Source organism: Choristoneura fumiferana, chromosome 5 (genome assembly GCF_025370935.1).
Source record: "Choristoneura fumiferana chromosome 5, NRCan_CFum_1, whole genome shotgun sequence".
Taxonomy (NCBI): domain Eukaryota; kingdom Metazoa; phylum Arthropoda; class Insecta; order Lepidoptera; family Tortricidae; genus Choristoneura; species Choristoneura fumiferana.
In genome coordinates this window covers 20,857,262-20,872,269 of record NC_133476.1, presented here as the reverse complement: position 1 = coordinate 20,872,269, position 15,008 = coordinate 20,857,262, and the positions used below count along the sequence as shown (strand labels likewise).

At 38.5% G+C, this 15,008-nt stretch overlaps 1 protein-coding gene across 1 annotated transcript in view; it reads left to right on the top strand.

Annotated features, from left to right (window-relative positions):
* Nucleotides 1-15,008, top strand: part of LOC141427743 (disintegrin and metalloproteinase domain-containing protein unc-71-like) — a 477,668-nt gene that overhangs the window by 441,946 nt on the left and 20,714 nt on the right. Inside the window, exon 8 of the mRNA XM_074087335.1 lies at nucleotides 6,074-6,143. Coding sequence (XP_073943436.1) covers nucleotides 6,074-6,143 — 70 coding nt within the window. The remainder of the gene's footprint in view (nucleotides 1-6,073; nucleotides 6,144-15,008) is intronic.

Below are 15,008 nucleotides of genomic sequence, written 5' to 3'. Positions count from 1 at the left end.
CTGTTTATCCCGGCATGAATGCTATGCAATTTACATATACATATGTCAACTTATGACAAAGTTTCTCTATTGTCACATTAGTAGCCCATTGTTGCCGGAATTACGAATGTGATGACTAATGAATAGGGATCATTTCAGCGTGAAGCGTGCTGCGTTATTGTATTCGCGGACACGCTAGAGGGCGCTAAAAGCACTACAAATGAGCTGAGGTGGCTTGATGCGAGGCTTGAGCTGAAGCGAGAGCGATAAGCGACCGAATATTTAGTTAAAGGCAACTTCTAAAGGTTTTTTTTTTATTCGATTGGATGGCAAACGAGCAAGTGGGTCTCCTGATGGTAAGAGATCACCACCGCCCATAGACACCTGCAACACCAGGGGGATTGCAGATGCGTTGCCAACCTAGAGGCCTAAGATGGGATACCTCAAGTGCCAGTAATTTCACCGGCTGTCTTACTCTACACGCCGAAACACAACAGTGCAAGCACTGCTGCTTCACGGCAGGATTAACGAGCAAGATGGTGGTAGCAATCCGGGTGGACCTTGCACAAGGTCCTACCACTTGCAGAAGAAGAAGGTCTTCTTTATAAAAGTATTTTATGTATCTGCCGTTCTAATAAAACTATAGATTGAAACTAAGTTTCCCCAGAATAGTTGTTATTAGAATAGAGATAATTCGAAACGAAAACTGTGCAATATAGACAATAAAGACTTGAACAGGTTTGGACACAATGTACTCTATGGTTTGGACCCAGTTAACCTAGCGTCTTTAAATTCAAAGTGCTTCGCCAGAAATTAATCGTAAAGGTAATAAAATTCCACGAGTCGATTATAATAGTTACATTGTGTCTTAAGGGCGATAAATAAGGAATTACGAACGAGAGTCTATTAGTAGCCCGAAGTCGAAGACTGCGGGCTTTAATGAGTCGATGTTCGTAATTCCAGTACCGCCCGTGCGACATACAATGTTTTTCATCACATTTGCGAGTAAAATTGTATATTTGTAAGAGAAAAACTAATATTTTTACAAAAATTGCCGATACCGCTGACTGCGCTCTTGGCAGCGCCAGCTCCGCGCGCTGCTGCACGCCATGCAGTAACAAACTCATTTACCGACCTTGGGCTTCATAACAAGAAAATTAGTTCGGGCAACGACTCATTTGCCGACCACGGGTTTCATGACAAGCACATTGAGGTCGAGGGTTTTATTTGGGGGGTTACGACACTGTTTACGAGCAAGTGTGATGAAAAATATTTTCTTCTTGTAAGTGGAAATATATTTGTGTAAGACTGTAACCAAAAGTTATTATTGACAATCATGTTTATAATACTCTTTACGAATATGTATATATAAACCATTAAATAAAATAAATAAGCTCAGAGTTGCTCAGCGAGCTATGGAGAGAGCTATGCTTGGAGTTTCTCTACGGGATCGAATCAGAAATGAGGAGATACGTAGAAGAATATGGGTCACCGACACCGATATAGCTAAGCAAATTAGCTCGTTAAAGTGGCAATGGGCAGGCCATATAGCGCGGAGAACAGATGGCCGTTGAGGCCGAAAAGTTCTCGAGTGGAGGCCGCGAACCGACAAGCGTAGTGTAGGACGTCCACCAACGAGATGGACGGATGACCTGGTTAAAGGTTTCACGGTAGATGCAGGCCGCTGCCAACCGTAGCGACTGGAGGTCTACTCGTATAGAGGGAGGAGGCCTATGTCCAACAGTGGACGTCCTACGGCTGAGATGATGATGATATATATAAATCATTAGTCGAATGTATACAAGCGCATCATTTCAAAACGGCTGCACCTATTTGGCTTTATATTTGTTGTTTTTTCTGCTGCAAAACCGCAGCAATAGAGTTGCGCCCGCTCGGTCTTTAAAGGGAGCGCTCCGATCTCGGTCAATCGGTCAAATGAACTAGTTCGGTCTTTTAGTTCCTTTAGTTCCTTTAGCTCCGAGGAGCGGCTCCGACCGAAACAGGGAAAAGGAAAGGGAAGGGAGCGAGTTTAGACTCGAATCGGTCATGAACAGAACTGGGAGCTAAAGATCGGAATGTTAAAAAATAAGGAGTATAATAAAAAATATAACGTTGTAATCAGATAAAACAATCAAATATTCATTTGCTGTCGTAGTTTCGTTTAACCGGGTTTCTAATTATGGTTCTTTGGTATCATCAAACAAGCAGACAATGTACAATGTAAAATAAATGCGTCTCTCTCGCACATGAGCAGGATACGCTTTGAAATAATACTATTTGTCTCGTTCACATCGACCGAGCACCGCGCCATGCCGTCCGCTCCGCTCTTTACCTATTCGTTTCCTCGTTCACTCGCTCACTCCCAGCTCCCGCTCCGTTTTAGCTCCGGAGCCAAAGGAGCGCGGACCGAGACCGAGACCGATTAAGATCGTTTACGAGGAACTAGTTCTTTTCGGTCCGCGATGAGAATTCATTCTTTTTAGTTGTTAGTTCAGGACCGACTCAAGCCTAGTAGGCAATTTTAATAAAATATTTTACTTAATTTCTAAATGCTGGAGTATCATTTGTAAATAACTAACTAACCATAAATAGGTCATACTCATCTTTTTTTATATAAATCGCTGAAGCTTTTCACTTAGACCGCTCTAAACCAATGGTTGCCTGTCAAATGTGATTACTAAACCCTATTGTTTCCAAAACAGAGTTAGTTTGGGTTCCATTCAGTATATATGACAGCTTATGGATTTGTGGTCATCACTTCGAAGCACAATGTTTTTCAGTAATATGTGAATTTTGATATACATTTTATGATTTAGGCAGTGATTCCCAAAGTGGTCCAGGTGGCCCCCAGGGTCCACGGGAGACTTGCTGGGGGTCTACGTAGGCGTGAACAAAAAATGGGGGTCCATAAGATGTTAATGGGGGTCCACGAAAATTTATCTGCTTTTGATAGTAAAGAGCAAAAATGTAAGCATTTTTATAAGGGCCTACCTACATTGTTTTAAGTACCTAACTAAGCAGATAATATTTTAATAAGGCAAGCGACTGTTACTTGTCCAAACTTGCGTATTCGATATTACGTAAAATTTCGTGTACATGTACAGACTTGCAAAGCGCTATCCGCCCGACAATGCTTAATGCTTGTTCAGACATAGCAACACAATTTTTATTTTTTGGCGACTTTAAGAATGTGGTAGAAATGTAGCAGCAGGGGTCTACCGAAACCAGTAAAATTTTGAAAGTGGTCCACGAGAAAAATAAGTTTGGGAACTACTAATTTAGGGTGTAGTGTAGGATGTGTTGATGTAGTGTAGGCTATGTCAACACAAAAATGCTGTAAAAAACGACTCATGTCTCTATTGAGACCATATTATTAAGATAAAAAGTAGTATCTTGCTCGCTAATCCTGCCGTGAAGCAGCAGTGCTTGCACTGTTGTGTTTCGGCGTGGAGAGTAAGACAGCCGGTGAAATTACTGGCACGTGAGGTATCCCATCTTAGGCCTCTAGGTTGGCAACGCGTCTGCAGTACCCCTGGTGTTGCAGATGTTTATGGGCGGTGGTGATCTCTTACCATCAGGAAACCCATTTGCTCGTTTTCCATCCAGTCAAATAAAAAAATAAAAAATAAAATAGTAACATGTCACAAATAACCGAACCTACGTACGTCGTGAATATAAGAAAACGAGTAATCTTATCTACAATCTGACCTTTACTGGGCTTCCAAATAGCTTGTGCCGTTAAATAAATAGTAGCAGTCGTCATTTTAACTGTATAAGTGCATACGTAACTTATAAACAGCTGTATAAAATACTATTTTATAACGTTTCAAACTTTCCTGATTTTCACTCAGTCAAAATACCACAAACAGGACTTGTCGCGCTAAAACACACGAGTAATATTTACTTCGACGTTTCGACCACATTACAGTGGCCGTGGTCACGAGTAGACTGAAGTGTGGGGTATCAAGTCTGTCTAGCAGCGCGAGTCCTTCGAACTATCCGCACCTTGGTCATTTTTATTTATCACCCCATCACACCGACACACAACACTAACAACGTCTGATCGTCCCTCCAAACATTCATCCTGACGCCGACACTTTTCCGATCGGACGTTGTTAGAGTTGTGTGTCGGTGTGATGGGGTGACAAATAAAAATGACCAAGTGCGCGTAGTTTAAAGAACTCGCGCTGCTAGACAGACTTGATACCCCACACTTCAGTCTACTCACGACCACGGCCACTGTAATGTGGTCGAAACGTCGAGGTAAATATTACTCGTATGTTTTAGAGTGATAAATACTATTTCGTCCGTCATTAATAATAATTAATAATAAAAAATCAATTTATTTGTAAAATTAAGAAAATCAATCAATCATTTATTTGCGATAAAAACATACTTAAATGCATGCAAATACAGTTTTAGATGAGGCACAGAACATTATTTTATATTACGAATGAAATTAGAAAATAACTTTAAGAAATTTAAATAATTTAATATTTGACTAGCATGTTTATTATGTATTTATATAAGTACCTAATTTTTTTAAATAAAATCCTTTATTTCCGACTACATGAAATCATAATTATATAAAATTATTTTAATATATTCTCGAACGTAAATGTACGAACGTCTAGAGAAATAAAAAAAAATCCATGTTTTTTTGTTCATGCAAGGCAAATAAAGACCACCATGTAATTCCCATTGTAACTTACTAAAATCTCAGGATACCAATTCAAAGTAACTACAGCAACTACAGTAACTACAGCAACAAATCTACATCAAACTCTATATCACGATGAAAAACAACTGAATCACAATTCAATTTTCCATGCCACGGAAAAACAAAAGAGGGAGCATGACATCGAATCTCTCCCCTTTTTGTGACATACTTCTCTCTTCTATAACACAATAATAAAAGCACCGACCTAAAATTATGATCGATTTTAAAACCTTTTAGCAGATTACTTGCGTTATGTAACCATAACTAAACGAAAAACGCTTCAGCTTATGAATGCTGGAGAATCGTGTGGATCTAAAAGTACTAAAACTTTGGTCTCGGCTGGTATCAAATTATAAGTAAACTGTTTGTTGGCTGAATTTTAAGTAGTCACGGAATTTACGGCTCTTGTTGAATTTGATTTTATAAAATACAACCAGGCGCGAAATATTTCATTTAATTCGTATTACTTTTAAAAGTTGTTAGTTAATTTTCGGTGTTAATGGGGGTTAAGATTTGATAAACTTCCAATGGTTGAGTTGGCTTTAAATTTGGTACTCATATCTAAGTTGAAGACAATGATAAGGCACTTGTCCCACCGCCGACGATGAGCGAGAAGCGAGCAGAGCGAGTAACTAGAAACGAGTGAGCGAGCAGTGAAAAGCGAGTGTTCGAGCACGACGGGCGATTACTCGCTCTACTCGCTCGAGCCGTGCGGCCGCCAAGCTAACAGCGCTGAGCGAGTAACACTGAGCTAGTTTTATAGCTCAGCGAGTTTTATAGCTCTTGTCGCTGCGACAAATGATGTAAGAGCGAGTATATGTGTCTCTTTTACTCACACAGGATCTCATATCTTTTGTTCGTTTCTTGAGCGAGAAAATAGTCGATAACCAATCGTTTCCTCGCCGGCGGTGAGACAACTGCCTTATGCAAGTAACACTGTTTTAAGCTTTCACAAATCCCACTTATATTTATTATATCTCGACGTTTCAACATTATAGCTGCCATGGTCGTGGTCGACTCTACTATCTCTCGATCTTAACTCATATCTATCAAAATCGAGTCAATCGTTTTTAACATATCGACTTCTTAGTGTAAATTTCGCGAGTTTCTTAACTTCTCTGATAAGTATGTATGTATGTATGTATGTAAATTCTTTATTGTACAAAATAAAATTAACAAAATACAACTGACAAACTTTAAGATACTTGTACAAAGCGGACTTATCCCTTTAAGGATCTCTACCAGTCAACCTTTGATAAGTTAATCCCATTCGGCGTCTTCTGGATCTTGTTTCCAATAAATTTTGATTTAACTTCGATGATTTTTGAAGTTTGATAGTATTTTTTATTAATGTTCCTTTTATTTTGTTCACAGACAACTGCTAGCGCCTAATCTGAAACAAACCCACTTCCTTTCCAATGGAGTTGAGACTGAAATAAGACAGGTAAGTCATAAATAACATGCTTATAATGTTCATACGCATTTCTGTATATCTTTGCCTAATTCGTTTTATAGGTTAAGAAAAAATATTAAATAAACTAAGGCAGATTATTAAGGTAAAAGCTAAAGTACTGAAATGTACACAACATTTTTCTTGGGGCGGTAATTAAATTTATCAATACTTTTTTTTTTACTGCAAATGTTGCTTACATTTTATTACGTTGGATTAGTTTTAGTGTTGTGAAAAAAGCTATTTTCGAGGCTTAAAGACTCGAACCCTAAAGATTCTCGAGGCTTAACGACTCAAAGGCCGCAAAGACGGTTTCTTGCATCCATACGCATAAAATAAGCCAATTTAATTGTCAAATATAGTCGAGTCTTTAAGCCTCGAATATTAACGTTATCCACAACTCTAGTTTTATAACAATTATCTTCAGAAGGCTGCGCTCCCACTGGCAACAAAGCGAGAAGCGATTGGAACTAATATAAATGCCCATCATAGTACGCCTTATACAGAAATATGTGTTCATTCATACGCATCAGTATCAGCGATCGACTATAAATATACCTACCTACCTGTTGACACGGGATGTAGAAACATTTTTTGCACGTTTCTACAAATAGTTCGGCAGCGGCCGGCGAAGCGCCAGAAGTGCCAGAACCGATATGGCGGCGTTTCATTATATGCCTAGGAAATTCATGATCTGCCTAAACTGGCCATATCATGAAATGCCGGCGTTTCATGATATGCCTAGGAATTTCGTGATCTGGCGAATTTTACGATCGGCGGCTGACAGATATAAACCCGTATAGAGCCGTAAGGATGGTGATTTTTTACCAATACATCTATTTTCATGCAAAAAAAATAACGGAACAATCCTGTTTAACCCGTTCCCAGCCTCTGGCTGCGATGTTCTTTTATAATCCCCAACTGACGTATGAGGGCGTTACTCCATCTACCGGATTTATGCAGAAACTTTTAATCGTTGGCAACAAAACTCTGACTTGCATCGAGATTAAGTAGTCCGTAAATAGATTGCTTCCCGCAAAGTGGAAAGAAAACTGCAGTTTAGATAAAATGCGGCTCAGAAAGAGGCATTACGGAAAGTATATAGAAGTTTATGAGTGCTAGTTGCTAAGAGTTCACTAGGTTTCACTTATAAGTATTTATATTTACGAACATGCAATCTTGGAAGTTTTTTTGTATTGTAGTGCTTATAATTGAATAGGATTTGTTCAATAAAGTGATGAAAATGAAATTTCCTTAATAAAAACTATTAAATACAAGGGCTCAATATTTTACAGTTGGTGTTGTCCCTTCCTTTTTGTACTCTGTGTTAAGAAGTTTTGTACCAGTTTATTGTGTGAAGAAATATCCACGTACCAGTCGGTAACCGTAGACCAGATTAAGCTCTGTGCCAGTAACACGCTGTATATCCGGGTCAATCTACTTTTCTTGTTTGTTATTCTGTACTGTTATCCAAGAGACAATAGTGACAGCGTTTTTAAAAAAACAACTTGTACTTAGCTACGACAAAAATGGGCATTTCACGTATTTTAACTGTACAAAAAGTATAGAAAATTGTAGTTTTCAAAGAGTTGTGGGATACTTCCATAGCAAAGACGTCCAAAAATGTTGATCGACCTACTTACATGTTTGATCAAAATGTTGTGCTACGCTACATGCGATTGCTATGAAAAGCATGGCGGAGCTGAATAAAGAAGCTGTTGCATAAAATATGCCGGCAACTGCATATTTCTTTGCACAACATCAGTGTAAACATCTCGATGGAGTTGAGACATTAGTAAACATTATAAAACTTATAAGATCCAGTGTTGTCACAAAGTAGCTTCCGTGATATCCCGATACAATCTTTTACAAAACAAAGTTTTACCTGAATTGTTTCAACGTAAAAATATTTTACCTATATCTTAAGAAAATACAAACTGAGACATGGATGCACAGAAAAGCCAGAAAAAGAGACCAGCACTGGGAATCGAACCCAGGTCCTCAGCAATCCGTGCTGCGTGCTATAACCCCTACACCACTGCTGGACAGGAATCTAGACACGAATTTTTCCTATGCATACATATCTCAGTAAAAAATACAAAAATACTCCAAAAAACCAATCTATATCTTAAGTTTTTGTCTAAAAACCTAATTCAACTTTAAATAAAGCCAAAATTGATTGGATCATTTATTACATAAAGTATTTATAACCAAAATAAATAAACACTATTTGTCGAGAATCTAAAAACCTTATTTACATGAAGACGGTTAAAAAAGTGAGCTTCTTGTCTCGATCTTACGTGTCACATCAATTACCACTTGCCAGATTTGTTAATTTTACTATTTAACGTTTAATAATGACTAAATATGAAGTTAATTAAGTAGTGGAGTAAAACAAAAAAAAACATCAAAACTTTTTATTTTGATTTGATCAAAAAGTATTTTACCAAGTAGTCAAAGTTAACGCGTTAAGTCAAGAAAAACACGGTGTATCCAGTATCTTTATCAAAGACGCAAAAAAACACTTAATACGGTATTTGACTATTTTGTATATATCGAAAATACAAACTGAGACATGGATGCACAGAAAAACCAGAAAAAGAGACCAGCGCTGGGAATCGAACCCAGGTCCTCAGCAATCCGTGCTGCGTGCTTTAACCCCTACACCACCGCTGGACAGGAATTTAGACACGAATTTTTCCTACGCATACATATCTCAGGTTGCTTATTTCTACTACGCTACTTATGCAGCAGCACTAGCGACATCTATGTTTTTCGCTCTCAACGAGAGACGTCACATTCTATCGGAACCAACCGCTCACCCAGACAAGAGATGTCGCTACTAAGCAATCAAATTATGATTGGTTATTTGGAGTCTTTTTGTATTTTTTATTTCAACTCCAAATTTGTTACTTTACGGGTATCCCGTGAAACCATATCGAAAATACAAACTGAGACATGGATGCACAGAAAAACCAGAAAAGAGACCAGCGCTGGGAATCGAACCCAGGTCCTCAGCAATCCGTGCTGCGTGCTTTAACCCCTACACCACCGCTGGACAGGAATTTAGACACGAATTTTTCCTACGCATACATATCTCAGGTTGCTTATTTCTACTACGCTACTTATGCAGCAGCACTAGCGACATCTATGTTTTTCGCTCTCAACGAGAGACGTCACATTCTATCGGAACCAACCGCTCACCCAGACAAGAGATGTTTTATTTCAACTCCAAATTTGTTACTTTTACGGGTATCCCGTGAAACCATATCGAAAATACAAACTGAGACATGGATGCACAGAAAACCAGAAAAAGAGACCAGCGCTGGGAATCGAACCCAGGTCCTCAGCAATCCGTGCTGCGTGCTTTAACCCCTACACCACCGCTGGACAGGAATTTAGACACGAATTTTTCCTACGCATACATATCTCAGGTTGCTTATTTCTACTACGCTACTTATGCAGCAGCACTAGCGACATCTATGTTTTTCGCTCTCAACGAGAGACGTCACATTCTATCGGAACCAACCGCTCACCCAGACAAGAGATGTCGCTACTAAGCAATCAAATTATTTATTTCAACTCCAAATTTGTTACTTTTACGGGTATCCCGTGAAACCATATCGAAAATACAAACTGAGACATGGATGCACAGAAAAACCAGAAAAGAGACCAGCGCTGGGAATCGAACCCAGGTCCTCAGCAATCCGTGCTGCGTGCTTTAACCCTACACCACCGCTGGACAGGAATTTAGACACGAATTTTTCCTACGCATACATATCTCAGGTTGCTTATTTCTACTACGCTACTTATGCAGCAGCACTAGCGACATCTATGTTTTTCGCCCTCAACGAGAGACGTCACATTCTATCGGAACCAACCGCTCACCCAGACAAGAGATGTGAATAAAAAATACAAAAGACTCCAAATAACCAATCATAATTTGATTGCTTAAGTAGCGACATCTCTTGTCTGGGTGAGCGGTTGGTTCCGATAGAATGTGACGTCTCTCGTTGAGAGCGAAAAACATAGATGTCGCTAGTGCTGCTGCATAAGTAGCGTAGTAGAAATAAGCAACCTGAGATATGTATGCGTAGGAAAATTCGTGTCTAAATTCCTGTCCAGCGGTGGTGTAGGGGTTAAAGCACGCAGCACGGATTGCTGAGGACTGGGTTCGATTCCAGCGCTGGTCTCTTTTTCTGGTTTTTCTGTGCATCCATGTCTCAGTTTGTATTTTCGATATGGTTTCACGGATACCCGTAAAAGTAACAAATTTGGAGTTGAAATAAAAAATACAAAAAGACTCCAAATAACCAATCATATTTTGTATATGTTTTATAAATTAAAACTACACAATGCCTGTTATCGAATAGAAAAACAATTTTTAAGCTACCTTTACAAATAACAAAGTTATAAAGGTTTGAAGTTCAAGATTAGACAGAGAAAGACATACTGGCATGTGACGTCACACGCCAGTACCGCCTTACTTGCTGCATAGAGAAAAGCGTTTCAAAAGAGACAGGTATATAGATTTTTCAAAAAGCACTATATATCCAATTTACAACCGATTTAAATTTTCTCTTCACTAAACACTATCTGTATATCTATATTTTCATAATAATATTAAGATATGGCAAAATCAGGAGTTGTCAAATACCGTATTTCTTTAAATTAACCGTTTGAACGCTACATCCCCGGATCCATCCCAAACGGCACCGTGCGAGATTAGCCCGGTCCTCTCGCGGTGATGCGATCATATCGATGGAACATCAAATAAATGGATATACTGCGGTTCGCCTCAATGCAAAGGAAGGCAATCTTTTAGATTTTTTGAAGTGCTCTTTGCGGAGTTACTGAGCTGCAATGCTTATTGCTTTGAAATTGAGATTGAGGAGCGTTTGACGTAGTGTACGTTAAGTATAGTGTACAATCACCAGCACCAATATCTGACACATTAAAGGGTGCATATAAATATAATTATATACGCGAATAATTATAATTTCATTGTTACAGTTAGTTAAGTTATCTTAGGTTAGTTCTTTTTATGTATGTAAACTCATAAGAACTTATATTTTGTAAAATAACAAACTTAAAGGTGGTATATATAACATACATATATATTATTATTGTATATTATTAATTTTGACATTTTATAATTTAATTGACTTTGTAAGAAAAAAAAATAATATATTTAATATATTATACGCTATATAATTAATATATAGCGTATAATTTAGGTAAAATATAACTCGGTGGGGAAGACGTTTTATGAAAACAGACCCCAATTACTTTGACTAAAGGTATACAATGGTATGGCTAGTTTTTAATAAATAAATAAAATAACGTGGCATTAAAATCTTGCTATTTTGGTTAATATTTATGTATGAGTATGTACATGAAATAATTCATAATAATATTTTGTGTGAATATATTACTAGATGAGAATTCTCATAAAAGTAATAACAGCAAAAACATCAGAGCATTAGCATTCTTAGTTTAAAAATAATAAACAAAAGAACATCAGCTAAAGAAACTCAACACGCGAGGAGTATAGTACTTAATTATTTTTCGCAAAACAACCCCCATATTAGAAATTTCACAAAAACAGGGCAATATTGCGAGAAATAACTGTTTGGAAACGGCAGAGCGGAGCGCACTTAATTCCGTGGCCGTTTTAACTGAAGGACACTTAACTAGACTCTGTTATTATGGACTGGTAGAAATTTCTATTTGCAATAAACGCTAAGTTGCGTCCAAATGGAAGCGAGTCTTAACGCTTTTTTTAAGTGTACTCTGTTCTTTTTATTTAAGTAAAGGGAAAGGATGGATGGATGGATGGATGGTGATGCTTGATATGAATTGTCAAACAAGTATACCGATTTTAATGTTTTTTTATGCAGGTAATTGTTTAGCCAAGTCTGAATTTGATTGGACTGATAAAACGATTAGTCAAAATACCACAAACGGGACTTATCACGCTATTATTACACAAGTAATATTTACCTCGACGTTTCGGCAACGTTACAGTTGCCGTGGTCACGAGTAGACTGAAGTGTAATAATAGACGGATGGATGGGTGTAGTGGGACGATGGGTATAAGCTTTCATCTTCGTTGAATCCTGTTATTAATAAGTGTCGGCGTCGGGATGAATGTTCGGAGGGACAATCGGACGTTGTTAGTGTTGTGTGTCGGTGTGATAGGGTGACTAATAAAAGTGACCAAGTGCGGGTAGTTCGTGATACGAGTGCCGGCACTATTAGTGATCAAGTGCGGGTAGTTCGAAGAACTCGCGCTGCTAGGCAGACTTGACACCCCACACTTCAGTCTACTCGTGACCACGGCAACTGTAACGTTGCCGAAACGTCGAGGTAAATGTTACTTGTGTAATAATAGCGTGATAAGTCCCGTTTGTGGTATTTTGACTATGAGTGAGAATCACGAAAGTTAAAAACGTGATAAAACGATTGACTATCGGTTTCGGATTTTTAAATGATGGTTGCATTTAGCATCATCATAAGAAAAACTTGACTCACCGAGCATAAAACAACTTTAATTTCCAAAATATTAATGGAAATTGTATACAGCGTAATAATAAGCCGGGTCGCTATTTAATTTCAATTACGTTACGCTTTTCAACGGACTCCGAATTAGCCGGTATTTTATTACCTAATAAATACTAATTAAGGTGAAATTATAATTAATAAACGCACGTCGCCGGAATATACTGAGAAATTGTGTTTTAAAATTTAATAATGTTGTAACTCTGTCGCGACTATATTGTTGTCACTAAATTTAGTGTTTAAAAAGCTTGTGAAAATAAAGGCACTTGCACAAGGTGAGGGTTTGCATTGCAAGCGGGCTTCAACGATTTCCTTGAAAATAAAATATGAAATGAAATATTTATTTATTTGCTTTAGCACTATGTGGATAAATACGATGTTGAAAATCATCATCATCATCCCAGCCTATATACGTCCCACTGCTGGGCACAGGCCTCCTCTCAGAACAAGAGAGCTTGGGCCATAGTTCCCACGCGAGCCCAGTGCGGATTGGGAACTTCACACACACCATTGAATTGCTTCGCAGATTTGTCCAGGTTCCTCACGATGTTTTCCTTCACCGCAAAGCTCGTGGTAAATTTCAAATGTAATTCCGCACATGAATTTCGAAAAACTCAGAGGTGCGAGCCGGGGTTTGAACCCACGACCCTCTGCTTGAGAGGCGATAGGTCAAACCACTAGGCCACCACGGCTCCACGGCTATCTATCTCTATCCCTACTTCCCCCGAAATCCCTTCTCACCCCGTTTCACGGTACCTACAAAATGGGTCCATTCTTAACATCAAAACGGTGGGCCCGCTTATCTCCGCCAAACACAATCTAACTAATGAAACTCGTATCATTCGCGAACCGTTCAAAAACTTGGCTGTATTAATCTCAGTCCGAAGCCCCGGTATAATCGCGGAGTTATTGAAAAACAATCAGACCCATGCCATCGGCTATCTTAATCTGGGAGTTCTTAAGCCAAGTTCCGATACGAAAATTTCCACGAAACTCAATTAGGACCTTCTCAACACTTTAATTGTCTCGCTGATGAATCGTCCAAGTTTTATCGACGTTCGGCTAAAATGATTGGCCAAAGGACGACAGGACGACAGGTCCGCTCCAGGGCAATGAGTGATGGATAAACTTTTAATTATTGGATACGTTTTCGGCCAAAGTGAAAGTTTTTGAAAAATTAAACAGATTAAATTCAAGTATCAGGTGTCGTTTACTTTGGATTGCTGATTAGTTTAGATAGGTTAAATTAAGTGGACAGCAAAACTTAGTGGGGTAAAACTTTATCGGTGCTGGCGGCGCTCCCATGGCTATTTTCCTAACCCTTTCAATGCAACTGTAGCACAGAAAAGTCATCATAGCGACGTTGGAAAGAAGAAAATTTCTTAAACTTTAGAGGACAGGTCTAAAGTTATTTTTATTGAAATAAATAATCAATTATATTATATCTAATAAAATAGTTCGTAAGTATAACCAATATCACTAATAATTTATGGATTTAATTATCTAAAAATAAATGATTTTCATTATTATTTATTTATATGCCATACGAATAGGTATAATGACAAACGCGAATTTGAACTTTAATCACACACATAGCTCTTTTTCGCAAATTTTAGTTCGCACGGCTATATTATGGTTCGATGGCATTATAGACACATCAACTTGACAAATTTAAGTATCGCTGGCGTTCAAGAAGTTAGTAAACATTCGTAGTTACAAAACAGTTTTCGTACGGCCATAAAGTCAAGATAAAGTACATTAGCACACCCGTCGCGTTAAAATCGTCCATTGAACCTTTTCTCCGCCACGGCCACCAGGATCAGGTAAATCCACCTGCCAGACGCAGTCGCAGACTGAAATTTTGGAGGGGGTCACTAATAATAATACATCGCGGCTTGGGGCAAAGACTGCTTTTATTTTTCTTGTAAATTTTTAGAAGATTTGGGGGGGTCATGTCCCTTGTGACCCCCCCCCCCTTCGGACCGCGCCTGCTACCTGCCACAAGTGGCCGGCACAGATCGATGGTTCCAACTTTAATTAACCCCGGCAAGTCGTGGTGTTGACTTTAATTGCAGACTAGCATTGCTAATTGCTTTTTTCCATTAAATAGGTCAGTGATACCCATATAAATCTAAATAAATAGACAATATATTATACGCGTACACTTTCTTTTCCTAAGATAACGCATGTCTCCATGGCGTGTCCAATGTAGATACCCTCGTACAAAATAAACCCAGTAAGGAGTAGTACTATTATGTTAGTAGTGCTATTCCAGGTGCGGTCCGAAGAGGGGGGCCA